Source organism: Pinus tabuliformis, chromosome 4_2 (assembly GCF_031772625.1).
Source record: "Pinus tabuliformis cultivar Carrire ecotype Pingquan chromosome 4_2, CPIR1, whole genome shotgun sequence".
NCBI classification, from domain to species: Eukaryota; Viridiplantae; Streptophyta; class Pinopsida; order Pinales; family Pinaceae; genus Pinus; species Pinus tabuliformis.
In genome coordinates, this window is record NC_142304.1 from 697,584,680 (window position 1) to 697,610,350 (window position 25,671).

General features: G+C 40.3%; 1 protein-coding gene across 1 annotated transcript in view; it reads left to right on the forward strand.

Moving 5' to 3' along the window:
- The window catches only part of LOC149171397 (uncharacterized), a 421,147-nt gene that overhangs the window by 89,540 nt on the left and 305,936 nt on the right, over nt 1–25,671 (forward strand). Inside the window, 2 exon segments of the mRNA XM_089424078.1 lie at nt 22,373–22,416; nt 22,814–22,856. Of these exon segments, the coding sequence (XP_089280204.1) occupies nt 22,373–22,416; nt 22,814–22,856 (87 nt within the window).

Below are 25,671 nucleotides of genomic sequence, written 5' to 3' on the forward strand. Positions count from 1 at the left end.
TAGGGAAGAAGGGTCCTTGTCATACAATAGGAATTGCTTCTATGCCATATGGAGCGGCTATGGTAGTGGATCAAGGGTGGAAATGTGTTCCGGGTTTGAAGGGACAGCTAAGTTGCACGAAACGGGGAAACGGAAACGAGTTTTCGAAACGGGAAGCGAAACGAAATGCGACCTCCCCAAATTTTGGAAACGGGGAAACGCGAATATATATAATAATATATATATATATATATATATATATTAAAAATATTTAAAAATTATTATTATATATATGTGCAATCATAAAGCATGAATGATACATTTACATTATATGATTATAATTTATTACATTTAAACATTAAGATTAAATTTACATCACATTTACTCATGAGTCATGAATGATCACATAATGAAAATAAAAATATAGGAAAATCCAAAATCAGCCTTTATTTATATTAGTATATGAGGCTGCAAGTACAATAAAGACTATAAGGCTGCAAGAACTATAGAGACAAGTCACAAAAAACTAATCCTCATCATAACAATCCTCATCAAAAATAGAAGCAGCACAATGCTCAACAGTGGATGGTAGTGCTGAAGAAGATGATGCACCAATTCCACTATCAGATTCGGCCTCAATATTCAGGGCAGCAAGAGAGAGATCCAAAGCAGGATTTTCTGCATCCACATCCCATTCTTTAGAAGGACCACTGTTGTATTCTGGACCCCTACGAGATGCAAGGCGAAGGTTGGAGTGCACATAAACAAGATCCTCTGCTTTCTGTGAGCCCAACCTATTGCGCTTCACAGAATGAATAAAACCATAAGTGCTCCAATTCCTTTCTGCTGATGAAGAGCTTGCCACTTGTGAAAGAATACGAATGGCAAAGTTTTGCAAATGTACACCATTTGCTCCATGACAAATCCACCACCTAACTGGATTCATGGTGCTTCTCTCCTCCAAAGCTGATATATCTGCATAATCATCTATTCCTGCAGCAAAACTGGCAAATTCCTCCTTTACCTCCCTATGTAGATGAGAAGGAAACATTCTCATAAGGGCTTTTTTCACCCCAGTAGCCACCTCTCTATCCTTATGGGGTGCCTTCCTCTTCCCATTGCTTTTAGCAATAAGCTCCTCATCATAAAATTTGGGGTTCAAAGCATGTGCTAAAGTGTGCAATGGTGTATTGAAATTGTTCCACCTATCAACAATGATTTTTTTGATCAAACCAGCAAAATGATCATCAACAAACAAAAGTTGTGGAGACTCCTGCGAAATGATTTCCATAGTTTTCTCAACCATGGAATCCATGCCATCATATACCTCTCCCAAGAAAGGTTGGTCAGTGTCAGCACTCCGGAGAAGCTCAAATGCAGGGGTTGTGAACTTTAGCAAGAAATCTACCTTGCTCCACCAATCCTCATCAAGGCACAATCCACGCACCATAGATCCCCGCTCTGAATCTGCTTGTCTCCACTCAATCCAAAGTTGACTCACCACCATAGAAACTAATGCATACTTAACCTCAACAAGGCGGCGCAACATCACAAAGTTTGAGGCATATCTTGTCTCAGCAACTTTTAACAACTCCAATTTGGAGTACTCTCGAAATATGGCCTGAGACTGGTGGTGGTTGGTGATGAATTTGATAATCTCCCTTGCTTCCCCTGTGAGTTCCTTTATCCAGGAAACTTTGTTGTCGATTTCCTCTAAGATCAGATTTAGATTATGGACAATGCGTGGTGTCCAAAAGATGTGGTCATACCTCCCCTCAATAATTAAACCTGCAGCTTTGCAAACCGGTGCATTATTCGTGATAACTTGCACCACCTTGTTAGGCCCTATTTGTTCAATAGCTTTTATAATAACATCAGCAATGTATTGTGCATCTTTCACCTCTCCTGAGCAGTCTTCTGCCTTGATAAACATTGCTCCTTTGGGGGAAGTGGCAATGATATTTATCAATGGTCTGTGCCTCATATCTGTCCAACCATCTGAGACTATGGTAACCCCAGAGCTACTCCAGGAAGAACGAATTGGAGCTAAAATGTCCTCCACAAGGTCCTTCTCATTTTTGAGAAGCTGGGTTCTGACTTTCTCATAGTTGGGCCCCTTGTACCCTTGAGGAGCTTTGTTAACTGCCCTTATCATATCTTGCCAGTAAGGAGAGCGAACAACATTTAATGGGATACCACATGCATAAATGCACCTAGCCACTCTGGAATCAGTTTCTTCTCTTGCTTGCACATTCACCAATCTAGCAATTCTGCTATCCTGAACTGAAGGGGATGCCCCTGGGCCTCTGGTATTTTTGGGTGCTGGTTGTTCATGTTGTTGAGTGTGACCAACTCTCCTCTTTCTTGCTTCAACTACAATCCTTGGCTCAATGTTAGATGGAGCTTGAGTAAGCTCATCACGCCTTCTCTTAGTACCATCCGCCTCATCTTGCTCTCTTTGATATGCCGTCCTTGCCAACGGATCTGATGTTTTTGTGCAACCTGAAATCCCCTGTCCTCCTCCATGCAATAGATGCGCCTTCACTCTTGGGTAGGAGCCCTTGTACGTATTATTGCAAAGATTGCATCGCCATTCCCATGAGCCACCACCTCCACATCTTTGAAGCTTCGTCACATGCCTCCAAAGAGGATAATATTCAGCCCTTGGGTTGGCCCTAGGGATTGAACTTGCAGCTGCACTTTGGCTGGAAGCCATTGCTGCAAAAATAAATTAAAAAAACAAATCTGTAAATAATAAAAACGTTTTTCATATTTTTGGCTGTATAAACCCTAGAAAAATTAAAGAAATAGTAAGAAAAAAACTAAGAAATGAATGTGGCTTACCCAAATTAATTTTCTGTGGCTGAATCTACTCTTAAATGCCAGAAAAGAGGAGAAATATGGCTGTAGCTGAGCCAAATCTGCTGCAAAAATAAATTTAAAAAACAAATCTATCAATAAAAAACGTTTTTCATATTTTTGGCTGCCTAAACCCTAGAAAAATTGAAGAAATGGTAAGAAAAAAACTAAAAAAATGAATGTGGCTTACCCAAATTAATTATCTGTTGCTGAGACTACCCCGAAATGCCAGAAAAGAGAATAGAAATATGGTTGTAGCTGAGCCAAATTTGCTACTACTGAAATCTCCTGCTGAAATCTCTTTCTCTTGCTGCTGAAATCTCTTTCTCCTGCTACTGAAATCTACTTTGCTCACTGCTCAAAACACCCTAGCTGAAACAACTGCCAGTCTCCAAGAGAAATGACTTGCTGAATAGTGTGATGAGAGAATGAGACAAACTGCTGTTTTATAACTTTAGAATAGGTTTCTAGAACATCCCGGAAACCTAAAAAAAATTAAAAAAAAAAAAACAACACATAAATTTGGGGAAACGTGGCTCGTACGGCCTGGAAACGCGTTTCCGGCCGTACTGCCATGTTTCCGTTTCGGGAAACGTGGCAGTACGGTCGGAAACGCGTTTCCAGGCCGTACGATACGCGTTTCCGGGTTTCGTTTCGTTTCCCGGGAGGAAACGACCCCTAGGGCCACGTTTCCTGAACTTAGAGGCACAGCCACTTGTAGTTGGTGTTGTGAGAATAAATCCCTCCTTGAGAAGGAGTGTTGATGTTTTGGGTAGCATCAGGAGTTTCTCACGTGTGGGACAAGTTGACTATTTGATTGGGATTTGCACCCATAGACCCATGGTATTTTGATAACCCATGGTATTGCACCCTTTGGAAAAATATAAGTACAAGTGAGTGGTTCATTCTTGCGGTCGACAAGAGAGCATCTTCTGGAGGAGAAGGCCGAGTAGACCCTAGATTTGTGGAGGGCTGAGAGGGCCTGTTGTAGGCCTTAGATCTATGGAGGGTTGATAGGGCCTGTTGTAGGGCTCAAATCTATAGACAGCCGAGAGGGCCTTTGGTAGGCCACAAATTTGTGGAGGGTTGAGAGGGTCTGTGGTAGGGCTTAGATTTGTGTAGGGTTGAGAAGGCCTGGAGTAGGCCTCAGACCTGTGGAGGGCCGAGCAAAGCACAAAGATGTGCAGGGTCACAAGACATTGAGAGAGAGATTCTCTCAAGTAAGCAAGAGATTTGCATGAGCAATATTTCTGCTTTATGGTGAGTGAGATACTCAGTTGTGCCGAGTGCAAGGAAAGAGCACAAAGCAACAAAGGAGATCCAAATTAGCTAGATTGAGGACGAATCTAGGGCTTTATTTGCTGGATCAGATCTAGGGTAATTGTTGTATATGTAATTTCTTTGAGGGCCATTATCCCAGTAAGGGAGCTCGAGTAGATTGAGAGAAGAGTTGAATAAAGAATTGTTGATTGGGAAAAACTTGTGTGTAATATATTACTATGCATGATCTAATTTCTAGTTTTATAAGTTCCGACATGCTAAATTTGTTTCTGGTTAGACACATAAGTGTGTTTCAGTTCATTAGTTGTGTAAAGTTAACAGGAAGTTGTTACAAGATCTTGTGTGTTTGTGTGCATTGAGTCTAATGCTCAAAATCTAACACAATTTATGTTAATAATGTAGGGATTTTTGAGTTACATAGGGCTGCACAAAGAAAACGTTCAATCTATTTATATATGATTGTCTTTGGTCTTTTGCTATTTCTTTGTCGAATTGTGGTATTTTTTGTCAAATTAGTGAGAAAATTTGAATTTCATAAACAATTGTGGAGTTGTGCTTTTACAAGAAATTGAAAATAAAGAGATAAAATCTCTTAGGAAAAATGTGACAACTAATTAGTAGTAGATGTCATGAGCTAACTTATTATTTATGAATCCTACCAAAATGTGATTTCCAAATATTATTTTAAAGTTGTAATTGTAGTGTTCAATAATCCGCCATGACCAAATATGGGATAAATCTTTGTGATGGACATTTAAACTCTATAAGTCGTAAAATACATATCTATAAACATTGGGGGTGAATGAATAGAAAGTCTTCAGAGAAGATTGTATGAATGTTAGGTCTAGAATTCTCTAAGATGTATTTGGTTTTGAATCATGAAGTGTAAGTTCTCTTCACAAGCAACATTAGAAATGGTCATGTGCATAACTGGTATTATAAGTATCACGTGACATATATACTCGTGTAATAATAAAATATAACATTGCTAATAGTCATATTAATAAAATTGCCAATGGTCATAGGAAATCATTAACTACTGTGTAGTCTCTGGTGCTGCCTTATGTTAAAACAAACTTTGATGACAACATTTTCGAAAGGCACTGCCAAAGGCTAAATGGTGGTTAATGTTTTCTTGGCCATACCCCTTCAAACTTGGGAGTAACTAATCTAAACGATCATTCAATTAGTATACTATATATATTCTTATAGATTTGTAGATATATCTATGATTCATAACAACACCCATATTACTTATAGTGGTATTAGAGTCAATGATTGGGCTCTGAACACATTGTTGTCAAAGTCTTGGTTTCAATTTAGGGGGTCTATTTGTGGGAATATTCAACAACCAAACACAACTTCATAGAGCGAGGGTTGTTCGTGGATTTCCATGGGCCATAGTCTATGTGTCGTGTTGACGGTGTTGGACCCACAAACATGTCAGGGGATCTCCTCGGTAAGAAGTCCCAACTAGACCTTAGACCGTTTGGTGTAGGAGTCCCAGCAGTGGGTCGTGCACTATCGCCTTGACCGCGATTGTGCGCAGAGGCAAGTAAGATGTCCTTGTTGGTAGTAAGGGTGTGACATATGGAACAAGTCAAGGAAGGTGCATGAGTGGTTCTAACACACGAGGGGTGAGGTGAGTGCACACCTTGGAAACCTGTGAAAGCACAAAGTTAAGAAGGGAACACACGAGCAAAGATGCATCACAAACTGGAAAGCAAGTGAGCTAGCAATCCAAAGTGATGGTTAAACCAATAACACATTTCAGTAAGATTCATACATACTTATATAGGAAAGCCATACATGCATACGTAAGCAAACAGATACATATATTATTAGAGTAGACAAGTTAGCTGAAATACAATAACAACATATGCATGAAACGTGTTGGCTCTGTTATATTAAGAAGTGAAAGTTCCAGTCATACAATACAACCATGACCAACCACTAGTTCCGACAGCGGAATGTTATAGTCACTACTGCCTGCTCCTCCAAAGAGATATACTAGCTCTACACAGTGGAGAAGCCAAGGCTCGTTACAATACTATCCAAGCTTTCTCTAAGATACTCCTATTGGAAGCTTGGCTGACCAAAAGCCTCTACAATGAGTTATGAGGTTCTATTTATAGCAAAGGGTGGGGTGACCCTTGACATTCCCCTTTGTGACTCTTCACCTACCCTCATGACTCTTCACCTACTACATGACTGTTATGTCCAACTATCGACACTTGGACTTTCACTTTACATGATGTTACATTACAATGCACATGTACCCATGTGGGACGACATAGGCTTGAGCAAGCCATGCAAGACATCACTAAGACTCAGACATATGTGGGACGACCAACTCTTCGACATCCTCATGGTGGTCGACCGTGGCGAACTGATGCCAAGCTTGGTGGTCCATTGTGGTGTCCGCGCGCTCAATGGTGACATCTTGCTGAAAGCGAACTCTTGCCTCCGTTGCGTCCCGGTACACTGATATGGCTCCTCTGTCCAACTCGTCTAATAGCATGCACATGGTCGTCCAGGGTGTGATCGGATCGACAACATGCTGATGCATAGTGTCTGTGCTGATCTCCAAGCATGTGCTGGTGGCCGTGCGCATCAACTTGTCGGAATACATGTTCAACTCCAGTCAGACTTGCTTCTTGTCTTCGCCTCGGTGAGAGTGCCAAATGAGTGGGATCGCATGCGTGCGCACAATGGCATGCATGCTGCTGAATTTGCTTGCATGCAACAACACTGCTCACCTTGTTTGCTCTGTGCCAGCTGCTGGGATGGATCTATAACTTGTACGGGCGCAGTTTCATCCGTCTGTGCATGTTGCGCCCTTGCTGTAACTCATTCTCTCGTCTGTGCAGCTCCCGTTCTTCCTTGAGTTGCTGCTTCAACAAATGCAACTCCTTCTCTGTTTCTCTCTCTTCCTTCGCGTGATCTTTGTGTCGCACCGCCATGTCATAGCCTCAATCTCCAAAGCTGTCATGAGTGGATTTGCTTTGGACTTGCAACTTTGCTCCACCTCTATGCTGTTAACAACCTTCCTCTTGCATTCGTCGCATGCAGGTGTGCTGCCTTCTGCTACTGCTTGCTGTGACACTGTTGCCATTTCATCTTGATATCCTTGTCCATGAACAACTTGATGTCTTCATAGATAGACAAGTTCATAGACACTTGATCGACTACATCCCCAAGTGTGCTCTGAACGGTGTCTTCAACTCTGCTCTCGTGTAAGCCATTGTACCTGTGCTACCGAGAGGCAGACGAACACCTGTGATACTTGGAGACATAGCAACACTCATGACAATAAATCTGTCAGTCGAAAACCAAAACAAATTAGAGGACTGGCATGCAACATACCTGTGTGGCTGTCTGTGAAGATTGCACAATTTTCACTGGGAGGCTGGGAGACTGACTGCTAAAACTGCGCAAGTCACAGTCCGGGCTGTCGGGAGGCTGATTGACTGCTGGAACTGCGCAATGCGCAATTTTAGTCAGCGGTGACATGCAACCAGCAAACTGTATTGTGCAGTTTCAGGGGCCAGCAGGACACTGCCTCCAAGAATTGCGCAATGCAAACCTGGAGGTCAATGTTGTACCAGACTTGTGCAATTTTTGGAGGGAAGGCAGAGCCTTCGCTTGTGGAAGTGCGCAGTGCTAGCCGGGCAAGGCACGGTCTGGGCCAAGGCAGCCCAGATCGGTTGACAGGCGACTGAAAACATGAGAAGTCTGAATGCATGATGAGATGAGTGCAAATAAGAGTGAATTATCATACATGCAAACAACAAGTGCAGGATTCAGAAAACGGGAAAGCATGCATGTGTGTGAAGTGAGCCGCCGCAATGATGACTGTCTGTGCAAAAACAGTATCATGAATGCGACAGCAGTGAGATGTGAACAAAAACTGAAACGATGCTTCTACAAGCTAACATACATCAAAACGACATCAGGCGCTCACTGAAATCAAGCAGATGACACTCACACAAAGCAAAACACAAAAAGCGATAGAAACGCAGTGCAAGACATGAAAAACGGGCTTACCCCGAAACAACTGAGCTGAATGTGCCGACGAATCCTAGATGCAATGTGGGATGTCAGAGCTGCAAGGTCAATGTGAGGAATGAGCTCTGCAACGTCTGGTTGATGAGTTTTGATAAGATCGAGGTTATGATGCACATGCCACAAATCTAGGAAAAGCGACACTTGGCGGGAGGTTTCTGAAATGATCCTTGCATGTAACCTCCAGCTGCTAAAAATAGATCCCTGAATCAAGGGATGCCTTTGCATGTTGCCTTGGGAAAAGCAGTCCATGCATGCAAATCAATTTTGCTCGGTCTCGGAGGGAACTGGTCAACCTGAAGGCACATGCATTGGTTTGCGAGCCTGGGATGAAAATCTGCGCAGTTTCTGGGCTGAGCAGAGATGGCTGTCCCAGAGGGATTGTGCAATTTCTGGGAGGAACAGGTGATTGTCTCCTAGGATTGCGCAATTTCTGGGTTGAGCAGCTGTCCTGGGTCAGACTGCGCAATTTTCTCAAGGAAGCCTGTTTGATTGCATTGCGCAATTTCTGAGCCTAGTAGGCTTCCTGATTGATTTGCGCAATTTCTGCTAGATGTTGGGCTGGCTGTCCAAGAGGGATTGCGCAATTTCTGGGAGCAGCAGGTCACTGCTGCCCATAATTGCGTAATTTCTAGGATAAGCCACTGTCCTGGGATGAATTGCGCAGTTTTTGAGAGGAAGACTGTCAGGCAGAATTTCACAATTCTGGAGCCCAGCTGGGTGTCTAGCTGGGTTTGCGCAATTTCTGGAGGGAAGGCTGGTACCCCTCTAGAATTGTGTAATTCCCAGAGGGAGTTGCTCAACCAGCAACTGACACTAAGTTTGGAAAGAAGCCTGTGAAGGAGGTGGAACAAACTTGCATGCACAGGCTGAGAAGACTCAATGAAACAGCTAAAGCCTATGTGCTTGATGATGCAAGACATGTTGTTGAGGATGGTTGGTAGGGAGGCTGCAAAACGAAGCTAATGCAAACTTTTGGAGGGTGCTTGTAACCACTACAACAGGTCGTCATCTCAAAATGTTGTTTCAAGCCATTCTAAATTTGCTATTTTAAGTGGTTGGTTATTACATATCGGTAGTGGTTGAAAAAATCATGGGTTATTGTTGCCATAACACCCACCATTCGAGCAACCATCATTTAGTTCCTCTGACCCTCCTTTACAATCTAATGTTGATCGAATTCACGAATTCAAGTAGTCACCACTCCTATAGCGATTGATTTCATAGGGTAATGTTCAATTTGACTCAATCCAACTACCAATACATTTTGATTTAATCATCAATGTTGCCATTTATGTCATCTTTGTGCTCTCAAATTTTGTTTCCGTGGTTCCTTCTTAGGATTCCTTATGATGCCTTTGGTTTTGAATCAATCAAGTGGAATTTTTTTTCACAAGCAATAATAAAAATATTTATATGGCAAACCAAGATTTGTTAATTTTCTTGAAACTCTTCAACTATGTAGATGAATTACTGAAAACTGAAACCAAATTTACTTTCACCAAGATACAAAGTTTCTTAACAATCTATAAGCAGCGAAAAAAAACACCAGAGATAAAAAAAAACACATTCACACAAATTGACATGCTTTTTTACCTAGGAAACCCAAAATGGAAAACCCGCTTTCTTTGTTGTGGTATATTATTGATTGCACTTGAGCAATTGGATCTATTACATTCACATTGCTTTTTGCAGCCAACAATTTGTCTCCGAGAACACAATTGTTCTTTTGCTGAATAGCCTAGACTTACCCTTAGAATCCCCTTATCCCTGCTCTTATTTCCTTGCGCACTAGCTCCTATTTCCTAGTGTTAAATTTCCATGAAACTCTTCAATTACTTAGATGAATAACTGAAAACTGAAATCTAGTTTACTTTCACCAAGATACAAAGTCTCTTAACAATTCATAAGCAACAGAATAAAAACACAGAGATAAAAACACATGCACAAATTGACACACTTATTTTCTTAGGAAACCCAACAGGGAAAACCTGTTTGCTTGATGTGGCTATTTTATTGATTGTTGTTGGAGCAATTGAATCTATTACAAAGCAATCTGTCTCTCTTGAGAAAGCATTCTGCTTCTCACACAATTCTCAGCTGATACAATTGATCTTGGCCTGCCTTGATCACTACTTGATCTCGGTTCCTGCACACAATTCTTCCTCTGTTGCCTCTTTGACTTGCTCTACAAACCTTGCTGTCTTGCTTCAATTTGCTCCTCCTCCCTTGTGCACTTGAGCCCCTTATTCCTTGCGTTGATCTCCTATTTCCTAGTGCACTCCAGGCCCTATTTTGTAGCGCACTTGTGCGCTATTTCTTAGCGCATTTCAACCTCCTATTTTCTTAAGACCCCAACTCCTCTCTCCTGCGCACAACCAGCGCCTAAATCCTAGCACCCTTGTGGCTCCTACGAGCTTTGTCTTGTCACGTTGGCTTTTTTGCACAAAACAATCAATTTTCCTATACATTTGTCCTCCCCTTTATAGGTGAACTTCGATCCTTGCAAGGAGGCACAAATTAATTTAGAAATTGAGCTCTAATAGCGAGTTAACTAAGAGTGTTACTTGCTCTCCTTCCAATCATCACTAGATTTGTTAACTCGTGCTCTCTCCAATCAACACTAGAGATCTAACTCACTCTTCCTTCAATCAAGACTGAAGACTAACTCGGTCTAACTGAACTGTTAACTGCCACCTTGTTCTGTAGTCAAATTGATGAAGACAACACTTAATTGAAGCTCCAACTCTGTGCATGCTAACTTGATGATTATTCCAGCAAAGTAGAAATAACTCATCCTAACTGAAGTCTAACTCATGAGGACAATTCGAGGTCTTAATTCGAGGACTTCGATCCATGTAAGGAGGCCCAACTTAATTTAGAACTCGAGCTCGGATAGTGAGTTAACTGAGAGTGTTACTCGCTCTCCTTCCAATCATCACTAGAGTTGTTAACTTGTGCTCTCTCCAATCAACACTAGAGATCTAACTAGCTCTCCCTTCAATCAAGACTGAAGACTAACTCGCTCTAATTGAATTGCTAATTGCCACCTCATTTGATAGTCAAATTGATGAAGACTCCACTTAATTGAAGCTCGAACTCTACGCATGCTAACTAGATGATTATTCTAGTAAGCTACAAATAAATCATCCTAACTAAAGTCTACACTTCAAGGTCTTCACTCGCTAAGGCAGAAGCCAGAAGACCTTGCTCGCTACATTTTCAACACCTAGTGCACAAGGAGCTCCTATTTCCTAGCTCAAATGTCCTATTTCCTAGCACACATCTGGCCTCCTAAATCCTTGCGCACTAGCTCCTCAATTCTGTGCACTCCACGCACAAAGAAATGATCTCTCAAGAATGATCGATCTTGCTCCTTCGTCCTTCTCTTTATAGATAGAATTCGAGCATGCAAGTTGGCCTAGTCTTTAGTTGTGATTGCGAGTTAACTTAGAGTTCAACTTCTTCTCTCTCCAATCAACACTGCGGTCTTAACTCATTCTCTTTCCAATCAACATTGAAGACTTAACTCGTTCTAACTGAACTTTCAACTGCCACCTCATCCTGTAGTCAAACTAAAGAAGACTCCACGTAATTGAAGCTCCAACTTTAGGCATGCAATCTTGATGATCATTCCTGTAAACTAGAAATAAACTCATCGTAACTGGAGTCTATCTCATGAATTCACACTCATGTGAGAGACTAATTCGTGGTCTTCATAGGCTAAGGCACAAACAAGAAGATCTTGCGTCGCGACATTTTCAACACTCTCTCTTAGCGAGGAAGGGATTCTATACAACTCCCAACTTATCTCTAAAGTAGACGAAACTGCCTCTTTCCAATGCCTTGGTCAATATATTTGCTGTTTGCTCATCTGTTGGAATGTACATAGCTTCATTATCCCTTTTTGCACACAGTCCCTTAGATTATGATACCTGATCTCGATATGCTTGGAGCGATCATGAATCACTAGATTCTCAAAGCGCTTAATGCTACTCTAATAGTCACAGTGTATCACAGTGGGTTCCATCCTTAGCCTGAAAAGTCCCACAAGAAACTTCCTCATCCAAATAACTTCACTTGCTGCCAAATTGGCAACCATGTATTTGGCCTCTACTAAACTAAGTGCAACTATTCTCTATTTCCTACTGACCCAATGTTGAAGATGCACCCTGAAGTACTCCGACGATCTGTGGAGCTCCTTGCCCAATCTGCATTTGTGAAACCCCCAAGCCTCACTCCATCAACCTGTTTGCACCATAATCCATAATCTGCTGTGCCTCTGAGACATCTCAAAACATGCTTCGCAACAACCCAATGAACATTTGTTGGATCCTGTTGATCTAAAGATGATTAGAGGTTGTCATTGATGTCAACCCAAGCAACACTAGGGGCTACCTTGATCTTGCAAGGGAATTTTGACTTGACAACTTATTCTATTTTGAGTCAAGGATCTTCTAGATGGATTCTACTTGTCGAGATGTTTCCGTTGATATATGGCTCGCTAAGTAATTCTTCACGATTCGAGAGATATTCATATTTGAAGTTAGTAACCCCAGTTAGTGGGCTAAAACCCTATGGGGTTGTGGCATGGAACTCATAATTGATTTTGGACATTGAATGGTCAATAATTAATAATTTTTTAAGCTCCTAAAATCCCTCCAACATTCTCTATGGAAGCCCCTCTCAACTCTATAAAAAGAAATCTCATATATCCTCCAAATGAAGTGCTTGTGGCATTTTCGCTATAATTTCATTTCTGCGAAGTCTTAGATTCTGAAATGAAAACCCATTTGATTCGCAATCCTGATGAACGTCGTGATCGAATTTTAGATCTTGGTTCGCTATATTTTTGGAGATATGATCTGTGGAAGTTAGGGTTTTTGCAGGCTCCCAAATTTCATCTCAAAGAAGTGACCTTGGGAAAATCGTCATAACTCTCTCTTTGAGAAGAGGATTGGAATTCTATAAAAAGTGGCGGATAGTGCACAGACTGTAGTTTTTTGTGTATCAATTTCAGAGCTGAAGGAGGAAATAGTGACACGTGGTACGTCGTACATGTTCACTCTACTGAACTAGTCCATAATTAGATCATTGTGAGAGATTGGGCATAACTTTGCCTTGAAGAGTCCAAATCGGGTCAGACCTGTGGCATTGGAAAGAAGACTCAGAGGGATTCTACAGGACCGAAGATCACATGTTGGGGATCTGAAATCGCAGAGATACATCAGATTAAATATCGTGCTCCTAGAAGGCAAGAAAAACTAGATCAAGTGTTGTCAAGGGGTGTAAAGGACCATACTTTCTAGGGCAACAAAGAGCAAGGTGCAACAAAATGATGCAGCAAAGGTAAGCTACAGGTAAGTATCTTCTGGATATGCATGTTCATCTCTTAATTGCATTAGTTTCTTTGTATTCTAATTTGTTGTTTTTGTTTAGCACTGACACATGTTTTGCAGGATGAGGTTAGTTTTGCTATTATCATGTCATGAGTATTTCTTTGAAGACTTTTTGTAGGTATTATATATTCGTCAAGAGAAGACTCAATGCATAAACTAATGCTCTGAAAAGATTTAAAAGTGCTAATTGCTAAGGAATACTGATTCACCCCCCCTCTCAATATTTTCCAACATGATCCGTCATGAAATAGCTCAACTGGTTCACTGCAAAACAAGTCTTAGGTCGTGTGTTGACTAAGTACATCAACGACCCGATGAGCTGCCTATACAATGTAGCATCTACTTGCTTTGCTTTGCTAGCTTCCACCTTCACCCAGTTTGTGACTAGAGGCATGGTCATGGGCCTACAATTTTCCATATGAATCCTCCTGAGAATCTCTATATTGTACTTCCCCTGTCCCAAGAAGATTTTCCCTTCACCCTGCCATACCTCTAGCCTGAGGAAATAATGCATAAGCCCTATATCCTTCATCTCAAATTCTCTTGCAAGATTTGCCTTGCAATCCTAGGTCATGCTATTTCCTCCAGTCAATATAAGATCGTCAACATAGAGCACTAGAATGAGCGGAAGCCCTCCAACCGTGATGTAGTATAGGTTGGAATCTGTCTCTCTTAGTGAAACCCAATCCCCGAAGGTAGCTATCGATGCGAGTGTACCATGTCCTCATAGCCCGCTTGAGCCCATATAGAGCTCTCTTTAGCAACAAACTCTAAAATTTTCGGGCTAGATTGTTCTTTGTTGTAGATAATTGCATTTTTAAACTTTTTCAACACTTTCACATTACATTCACCCCATAACATCATATCGTCATTAGCAATTATGTAGAGAGAACAATAACATCAACAATGCAGCGGAACATAAAAAACAACATAAGAAAATCATACGCAATAGAGACACCAGGATTTAGGTCAGAGACCACGGCAAAATCCCGCACAAGGGGGAAAACCCAACCAAATTCTTCTTGTTTGATATTCATCAAATGTTCAGTTGAGATACAATGTACAAATATCATTAGACATATGTATTTCATCATCAATCACATTAGGCCACCTAGGGCCAATCTTGGATCATACTAGATCCTCATAAGATACCAACGGACAAGTACATCAAAGAGGCAGTTGCAGGTCCTCTTCAATGCTGCCTCCATATTATTGTCCACACATTGCTGTCATAAGACACAACCACACATCTCAGTGATAAAGGCACCGTCACAACTGTCATACATTGTAGTGCCATTGCCATACACCAAAGTTCACTGCTAGGTCTGCCATGTGAAAATTTCATTACCTTAATTCTATTGCAGTAATTGGAATTAATTCTTCTAACTGATAAATTAATTATTCAGTTTATTGTTATGACAACAACAAATTAATCACACTGCAATCTTCACAAATAAAAATACCGTGGAAGATAAACTGGAAATTGAGAAAATACTAGCACACAAACACAAAAATATAACTCCATTATTTTTGGACAAAAGTCCCCGGGAAAACCCAATGTGGGAAAACCGGTGCAACAATTGAGGGTTTTTATAATTAAGCAGCAGTGAGAAATTCTGAGTAGAGTCTTTGGATGCCCAACTGGCAATCCAATCAGCAAAATAATTTGGCCAAAAAATATCTGAGGCAAATACCTCAACACCATGCCTGATCCAGCTCGACAATTGGCAAAACTAGCTAGTCGTACAACCTTTGCATGAGCCTTTGCAAGTGCTTGTGCAGGCCCCAACGCGCTAAGCCCTGAAACTTCTAGAAAAATGACGTCCTGGCTGACTCTGCCTCTGGAAGGAATTCGCTTGGCCTCCTGGAGAATTTCTAGTAAAATACTCTAGTAAAATAAATGTAAAAGTAAACTAGAATATTACCTAATGATTTGACAAACGGGAGTTTAAAGCATAGATGATCTTGATCATTTGACCTAGGTGACAATGTCCTAGTTTCAAGATCTGTACATCCTATAAATTTTTAACATGCAGTTCTTTCAGTGTGTTGGAATCTAAGTTATTGAAAATGTCAAGGTAAGATAACATAAGATAATTATATTAATTTCTGATGAGGGTTGAAACATAGTTCCATGTTTCAGACATGGAAACAGAGGGTTGCAGGTCACCACATGGAAATGTCACTGAAACATTTCCATGCTGTATCAAAAATTCGGGACTGTCAGATCAATGAATGGAAACAATAATCCAGCATTTCCCTCAAAATCTTGAAATGCTTTGGAAAATAGAAATGTTCAGCCTCTGTCACTGGGTTTTTGGCCAAAAATGGTAAAAACAACATGAAAAAGGCAAAACAAAAACCCTAAAACCAATGCTCAAATAGTTTAATAATTTTAGTCTTAATTCATAAAGTTAATGTCAATTAATAGAAGTATAATATAAATAAAGGTAAAAGTCAACATAACTTAATTTTGAACATTAGTGGTACCCCCATTTGAAGATGTTAGATGTTGGTTTTAGTTCTGTTGGACACCTAATCCTAAATGGGTTAGTGTGGAAGCCGAATAGACTAAGCAGTCCAAGAGACCTTGGGATCTGAAACCCAAGAGTCACATAATGTACTATAAATGTAAATCTCTTGTTAATAAAAAAATGAATTGCATGATTTATCTTTCACATTGTCTTTGCTGTCCATGTGTGTTTAACATGGTATCAGAGCAGGCGTATTCCTGCCCTGCCTAACTAATTTGAGCCATTTGTTGTATGGCCTTTTTTGTGCAAGTCATTTATGCCATCAATTCTGCATCTCAGGAATATTTTCTCATGAATATTTCTTCAGCTAAATTTTAGCTGCTCCTGACACTGCCAGCGCTGTCCAAGCGGTTTTGAGATGTCTCTCTGCCATATTTTTTACCTGCGCTCTCTGTCCATAAGCGTTTCATGGTAATTTTAGTGCTGTTCTGTCTGTCATTTTTATAGACTGGCCCTGTCTGTCATATGCGTTTTATTTCTGAACGCTGGCCTGCTCCACCTAACCTCAACGCTGCTAGCCTGCCCCTCTGTCTGACTGTTCAGCTCTCTCACTGATTCATAAACGTCTCTGACCTGGTAATTCGCTCTCACCTGATATAATTCCAGATTTTTCATCCGGGCTTCTGAAGGCCGCCTTCCACTGACGTCGACATCAGTGCCGTTTCTTCTTTGACAATGACATGCCGTGGCCTCGCCAGATCCACCAGTGGTGTAGTTCTGTGATTGCCCGGTCGTTGTGCGGCTTCTTATCAAGGATCTCCTTCTGACTGAGAACGAATGGTGAGTAATTGGGATTCTGTAACGTCGCGGTTGGATGCACTATGCTATTAACCACCCTGAACCACAGATTTGGCTATCATTACAGCAATACCAGTGAGAATTTGCATCCTTCACATATGCGTAATAATGACCAGAGTCCTGTGAGTAGCCTGAATGGACAATGGTACCAAAGAGAGTATACTCTGGCCGCACATCCTGACTGTCTCTGCACATATGGCCAGAAAGTGCTAAGCGCTCCTCAAAAATAATGCTGCGATCTATTTTGCCACCATATATGTCCTCAAATCTCTTCAGCTGAATGACTAGAACATTAGGAGCTTGAAAGATTGACATTTGCTTGCGTGCTGTGGACAACTTTTTGCACTTTTCACAGCGGTACTCGTCGTTTCCATCGAGCAGCTCCGACTGAAAATAAAAAAAAAAAAGGCTTCTTTCAACGAGCTTGCATGCAATATATCAAGGCTGATATCCATAATTTCATCCATCTTGTTCGACTCTGCTTCGCAGGAAAGGCGCTTGACTTGGCTTTGCAATCTAAGGTTGATGGGCTTCATCATTGGAATCTAATATTGCAGCATGCTTCTTTGATTTCTAGTGCGAATTTCAGGTTGTTCAGTGGCCTGACATATGCGTGGTTGTTCATTAACATGTAATACCACACCTGTCCCAGTTATCCGTGTTGTGGTGGCTCTGAGTCACACTTTGGAAGTCTCTACGCCCTCCTCAATGGTCTGTAAGTTGTGGCGATGACTGTTAGTTTATTCTGTGGCGTCTATTTAGTTTATGATTCATTGCCCGCTGATTCATATGCTGTTCATCTTAACACTGCGCTGCCTATGTTATTCTATCCATAGTAGTAATACATACGCTCAGTCCATATTCCATGCCATATGCTGCCATAAGCTCCATATCCTCCATACGCTTTGATAATCAGATTCCACACACTCCTTGCAATTCGATTTCTTCGGCGCCCAAATTTTTTACATTGCCGAATGTGTTGACACTGGGGCGTGTTGCTGCAGTTCCTCTTTTAATTGCCATGATAGATATGAACATCATAGATATCATGAGAGAGAGCGAGATTATCGCCGTTGAAGCCGAAGCCGCAGTGTAAGTCCTTCATACAGTCGTAGAAGCCGGAGTAGAGATGATAAGAGAAGGAAAAGATCTCGGAGTCGTTCTGTAGACAGTGGTTCCCCAGTTCGGCACAGTTGGTCTTGCCATAGCCGCGAAGTGCAGATCAGTCTAGTCCTCCTGCTAGGTCTCCTGCACGTGCAAACTTATCACCCAGTGCTCGAAATCTGTCTCCAAAACTTCAGAGTGTGTCACCTAGTAATTCAATAGAATAAAATCTACTTTAGAAAGCTGTCGGAGATGCTAATGCAGATAATGTTGCTAGTCTCTGCCGTTCTGGCACTGATTTGAAAGAGAGAGTCTGAAATCAAGTCCACAACTGTGCTTACCATGATGTTGCTCTTAAGCGGACGGAAACGAAGGGTTTGTTGCAGAGTGGAGCTGCACTGTCACTTGTAGTTCTAGAGATAGATGCTGGAGAAGAAAAAGAAAAGCACTGTATTATAAATACAACGCTGATTGAAGAATACGTCTATGGGTAACACCTCTACATTGTATGCATGAGTCATATATGTACACCGGTCAAAGGAACCTTTTTGGTTACCAAAGAAATTTCAAGGGACGCCAGAGATCGAACTAATCTAGAGGTGTCATGATGCAGCAACTGCCTGTACTAATAACATCACTTCGAATGAAGTAGATACTAAATTGGTTTCGTAGTGCTCCTGATTCATGGTGGAGCATATGCTAGCAAAATATAAGAAGGTGATGTGTTAAGTAACACAAAATGATAGCTGCGAAGTTACAAGCCTTCCAAGATTAAGCATATGGTATTTTGAGATTTTGGTTGTTCAGAAGTCCATTTGTTTTCCAGGTATTTTCTAGACAGATATTTTTTGACGAAAGTATTTTTCTTCAGTGAAGAATTGTCAAAAGCTTGTGTCAGTTTTTGTATTGTGGCACTGGCTAGTAAAGCATTCATTACGGGAAACTTAAACTTGCACCAGCAAATTGTTGGTGATTTATATACCATCACTGTTTAACACTGTACAAAGGATCAATACAAAACTGTAGGTTTAAATTCCAAAAAAAAAAAATTATAAGTTGCTGGCTATCTACCCTTACAAGTAAATTTGTGGTCACTTTTTGAGGTCTTGAGTTGGTTGAATAATGGTGAAAATTCATGGCTTATTAGAGTTACTGAAAACTCTAATCAGTTCTACTACTGACAACACAGTTACAATTAGAAAAGCCTCTCTTTTAGACATTCAGGTCTGTCTACAAAATGCACAGGAAAAGATCGATTTTTTGCAGCTTGAATCACAACTACAGCAAGAAGAGCTACATCAAAATAGACACCATTCTGAACCTGTTTTTGTTCAGAACATTTAGACAACCACCCATCAGTAGCATGTTAATAATGTTACAGTTCATTCAAATAAAGCAACAGTTGTATATGCAGATGCAGAAACTCAGTCTGCACTTCCCAAGCCCATCATCAGACCTTGGGAACAGCTTGTCCACAACAAGCACAAAACTGGTCTTGGATATGACAAGGACTTGTCCTTTCATATTCCAGACTATGCCAAGCCCATTCAATTTCAGAGTGCCGGATTCATTCATGACAGTTCACCTGCTCCTCATGACAGTTCAGCTTCAGCTGTTCCAGATTCTACTCCTCTTCCACAGCAACAACAACAACCACAGATTGTAAAATGCCAACACTGTGACCGAGTTGGCCATCTGAAAGATCACTGTTTTGATCTTCATCCATGTAAGCACTGTCATAAAACTAGCCATTCTTCACACAGATGCTTCAGAAACAAACGTCCTGCAAGAACAAAGATTCATCTTGGATGGATCGCTTCTTGGCAATGGGCATCAACAGCCAAGAAGTTATTCCAAACACATGTCAGAACTTGTTCCAGAGTATTGAAGAGTCTTGTAGTTGAATTTTCTCCATCTTCTCACCTTGTATCTGACAGGGGGGAAATGATGGTCATCTACAAGCTTCAAAGCCACATCAAGCGAGCCTGAGCCACAACCTGCCACACCAGTTTCAGAGTTGTAGCCAGAGACAAAGATGCCCCTGAGCATGCCTTCAGTTGGCAATCTGGGACACTTCCTCTAGCAGAAGACTTCAGCGTCTTGCCAGTTTTGGAAGAGTTCCAGGAACAAAATTGAGAACACTTCCTCTAGCAGAAGATACCAGCTTCTTGCCAGCTTTGGAAGAGTTCCAGGGATTGCATTAAGCATTCCAGAGTTGTTGGTCATCCTTAAACCATCACAGGTTGAGACTTCCCTTTTCAGGTTGAAGTTTTACCTTTTATGCGGGGTGAGACCTCCCTTTTATGGTTGAAGGTTTCCCTCTTTAAAACAATAGGATCACTTCCTCTAGCAGAAAATTTCAGTTTCTTGCCAGTTTTGGAAGAGTTTCGGGAACTGCACTAAGCGTTCCAGTGTTGGTGGTCATCCTTAAACCACTGCCCTTTATACCAACATTTCATAGAGCACATTCAGCCTAGTGCTGCCATGCATTTTTTGCACATTTTGTATTACAGCTCTCTTCTTGGACTCATACATAACCCTTCGGATTAAGGGGGGGAATGTTGGACACCTAATCCTAAATGGGTTAGTGTGGAAGCCGAATAGACTAAGCAGTCCAAGAGACCTTGGGATCTGAAACCCAAGAGTCACATAATGTACTATAAATGTAAATCTCTTGTTAATAAAAAAATGAATTGGATGATTTATCTTTCACATTGTCTTTGCTGTCCATGTGTGTTTAACATCACTAGCCCTCACATATAGAGGGTAGACTTTGTGGTGTTTTTCACCGTTGCAACATTCTTAACAGGTTTTCTGCATGTCACCATTCAGGATTTCTGCAATCAATAGCTAATAGACCATACCTCCTACACTCCAATGCAGACATAGATGTGCAAACATTAGTAATTTGATTATAGTATGATGATATTTGGATTCGACAGGCGATTTGGAGCCTCAATGTTTATGTCTCATTGTATTTCCAAATTTGAATTTAATGGTAATGAACATTGAATACGTTGTAGAATGGTATTTTAAAATTGAAAATTGAATATAGAATATATGTAGAATGTTATTTCCAAATATAAAATCCTTGAATGGTATTCTAAATTTGTTCTGTCATGGTGTTTGTGCTTGTGTGTGTGTGGAATACGTTGTTTCCTTGGCATATTGTATCTGACCTTATTGATATCTGTTCAGCCCCATTTTTTGTTTCCATTTCAGTGCAACTTACGTTGGGATTCAACCAAATGTTTGTTGTGAGAAGGTTTCTTGGACCATATTTTGCTCCATGAAATCTACAAATGAATTTTTTTAATGGCCATTAAGATGAATACTGTGAATAAAGGGTGCATAAAAGCTTAAGTAAATGTAGGGTTAGTCATGGGCAAAAGCAGTTCAATGCCTCATGTTTCGTTTCCATCATGAAATCTTCCTGTCTCTAAAGAGAGCCCAGAGTTATTTTTCTTTATAGCCTGTCTTCATCCAACCTCTGACTCTCCTCTCCTCACAATAGTCCTGCTAGTCCCGCAACAACCGATCCTTTCTAAGACCTCATGACAGTCTATATGCTTCGTATTTAGCAATACATATTGACTCTACGAAACTTCCAACAATAAGAGTTAAGATCAGAGATATCTAGTAGTGCAAGCATGTGAGAGGGTGATTACTGAATGAACATGCATAAAGGGAGGGCATATCTCTTCTTTTATCTAGTTTCCCTCCATCTATTGTTATGAAAACACGGGTCATCAGGGGCCTATCCTAAATAAGCTCTACTAAGGATTGCCATTTTTTTATTATACCATATGGCTACTGACCTTGGGATGGGCTCTTTGACTGAATGAATCCAATAAACAACTGGCTTTAGGTCTTGATCAAGCTTTCGCTCTGAAACTGGATGATCCACATATGGATCAACTGAATCTAGATGATTTTCACCCACATTACACTGTTTTTGGTCAAGGTAGATAAAGTGCAGTTAGATTTTTGCAAGCTTCAATTTCTTATATGTTTGAACATATATTGCATGATTTCTGTTCGAGGTATGCTCTATATTGCGTTTTACAATATCTTTAAGGTTCATAAGAATTATTGTTTCATTTTATAGATGGAAAATTGACTTGTACATTTCCCAAGTAAAAATTTAAAAATAGAGGGTGGGGATGAAACTGATTACATGGCAAGTGGGTATATCCGTTTTTGTGACTAGATTCATCAGCCTTGAGCTTTGAATATTAACTCTATAATTTTATTATATGTCATGGTAGCTTTTGTTTATGTGTCAGAATGTAGTTTATTTACTGTGGTCATTTATTTCTAACAAGCTATTGTTTGTGGCTGTGATATTTATAGCTATGCTTCAATAATTCCGGGATTTTTCATTTCGCTTCTTGGCGGTAAGTTTTCATATGTGCTTTTACATGTTTCAAGTTTGGAATATATCTAAATAGTGGATGCATTCATGTCCTTGAAGGGTTGTTGATACTGATCTCGAGAAAGTTGAAGTCAATGTGACTATGCTTTTATAGTTGTTAGTTGATTAAGTCAATTTAAATCAAATTCTAGTGTGTTGTGTTTGAGACATATTTGTGGCATTTTGGAAATCAAATTTTGATTGGTTGGTTCATTCATTGCATGGTCAGCACGTTCAAGTTGAATTCAACTGGATCAATATCCACACTGATTTGCATTTTTTGGTTTTGCCAACATCTATATCTAGGAACTAGGTATTCATCATTTTTTCATTGATTTGGCCAATCTTATTTGTGTTCTTTAATGGAAATGTGTATGTAGGCATAAATGGCCCACTTCATACGACAATCACAACTACCTTGAGGTATTGTAATTAGTATACTTTATTTTTATACTCTCCCCCCTTAGATTCTCTTGCCAGTTATTTTGTAATCATTAAAATGCAAATGATTATGATTACTTAATAGGATGCCTTTTCTTTTGTTGAAATTAATGCAAATACATTGTGTTGTATTTCTGTTGGAGTTTCACTTGGCTCTGTTAGATGTTGCACTTGTTACTTGCAAAGTTTTGGACGTAGAATCTTTAGCAGTGTTACACTTAACAATGTCACAGCTATAAGTGATATATTACAAGATTTACCTGGAGCTGATAATATCACCGGAAAATATCGGGATATTTTCCTTGAAACAATAATATCATGATAAATCTGGAATTTTGTGATTTTTTTGAATATATTGCGAGGCAAAGCAGAACAACACCATATTGAGGCCAGCAATGCTTTATATCCTGATTTTTGGTCTTTTTACGCTCATTTTGAAAAACAGATATAGGTCATTGAGCTTTGACGAGTTTGTCACCTTGGTAATCACTCGTAATATTAAATTCTTAAAGTGAAAGGATAGAAAAGGAAAGATAAAGGATAATGCAAAAGGGAGGCAGAATCTATAAAGCCGTGGGGTGATCTTGTATTTCCTTTGTCTAATGTTGGACGAGGTGACCTTGAACAAATGGTGTTTGTTGAACTGGGAGGTGAAAGTGTTATGAATAAATAATTCATAAAAAAATAATAATGTAATAATATTTAATTAGTTAATTATCATTAACAAAAATTAATTATTTAAATGAAAGGTCAAAAGGCATGACCAATCAAACCCTCGTGACCAGTCAATGCCTATTTAGGCACACTGTCCGAGGGAATGTAACTCACCATTCATATTTTTCATCAATAATACAATTACTTACATACTTACATAGAATTTACTTTTTGGAGTTTTTATCCACAATGGTATCAGAGCTTTCGGTCCTCCGGAGATTGTCTTTCGCCACTATCCTGTCAGTTCACTGGTGCTGACACTGTGTTCCGCTACTTATATATCGCTGTATTTCTCTCAGTTCGCCACTGACTCATTGTTCTGCATGGTCCGCTATTTTTTCTTTCCATCGTCAACTATATTCTCCCAACAGTCGTGAATCATCATCTGCCCAACATCGTTTCTCTATTGTCCTGTCTACGTCTATTCTGTTGAAGCAAATGTAACTAGGTTCAGTCTTCATAAATGTACTTTTGATATTTGTATTTATTCAAGAAAAGAAATATTATGTTTATAATATATGTCAATGAGTTTCTTTCTCATTGAAATAGGTCTAGCACATGTTAAAGTGCTATAGGTAAGTCAAAGAGTCAAAAGAATTATGTTGAAGAACTTAAGGGCATGTTACTATAGGCATACTTATGTATTAGAGTAAAGAAGACACCTCCAAGCAAAGTCAAGTCTCCTCCAAGCATGTGGCACCATCAAAAGAAGCCAACCGAAGCAAATAAGACAAGCCGACCTGCAATCTACAAGTTGGCCTAAAGGAGGGACAATCCTCTATATATAGAGGCTGTCCACTCCATCATAATGTCAAGCATTCATCTCTGAAATCAACGAAGGTTGGAAGCTGAGAAAAGGGTGAACAAAGGACGAAGAAAGGGTCTCCAAGTGCAGCGAAGAAGAAGGGTACACAACCAAGCCTAAGAGGACTGTTTCTAGGGCAACTGCAGTCACATGTGTGGGGAAAAGGAAGGCTGTCTGCGGTCATAACAGCTGAGACTCACAGTCAAACATATCTCATCATTTGGGCTAGAGATATAGGCCTAAAGGGCCTATCACTCAAGTGAAGAAACAAGGAAGAAAAGCGAAGGTAATAGGGCTGTTCTAAAGCCTATTACAATCACAATCAAGTGAAGAAACAAGGAAGAAAAGCGAAGGTAATAGGGCTGTTCTAAAGCCTATTACAGTCACACGTGCGAGGAGAAGGAGGTTGTCTCTGCTGTCATAACAACCCTCCCATTACAGTCATACAAGTTCGTTTGTTGGTGAAGAAAAGGAAGACATCATCCCATGTGAAAGGGTCTCATCAAAGATCAAGGATAAGTGTCTCTTCTAGAGCAAGTGCAACAAGATCTATCAACAGTTGAAAGAAGAACGAAGTGCCGGAAGAAGGAGGACGAAGTGCCGGGGAACAAAGTGCAGGAAGGAGGAAGGACTTGACTTGTGCTTGGAGGATATTCTAGTAAGGGGTCTAGGGTTTGGCATTGATCAATAAGAAGCTTCAATAAGAGAAATTTACCGAAGGGTTTTCCTCTCAAGAGAAGAGAGGTTTTGGCCTTGGCAGAGAGCCAACATCTTGTGTTCTTGTTCTTATGTTTTTGGTAGCAGTTTGATGAAGTACACACACATGCATTAATAATAATAAGAAGATTAAGCTAACAAGAAAAAGTAAAAGACTCCACAAATTGTTATCAAGTCAAGAAGAATCACACTACGCCTTATTTCCATCGATTCTTCAACATGGCATCAGAGCTAAGGTGACACATCAAGGAAAGGGCATCTCAAGAACACTCATCAAGGAAGGACATCTACAAAGTTGAAGCATCAAGCCAAGAAGTCTCTATCACATCAAGGACAAGGAGGTCTACCATCCATCACCCGTCAAGGAAGACTACAAAGCAAGAAGAAGAGCCTTATAAAGGAACCTACAAGAAGAGAAAATCAAAGAAGGACCTACATCAAGCTACAAGTCATCAAGCAAAACTCATCATCAAGCAAGTCCACTTGGAGAAAGCAACTTGAAGAACATCAAGATCTAAGGAAGGTAAGCCATCAAGTCTTCAAGGAGAAAGCTAGTCCACT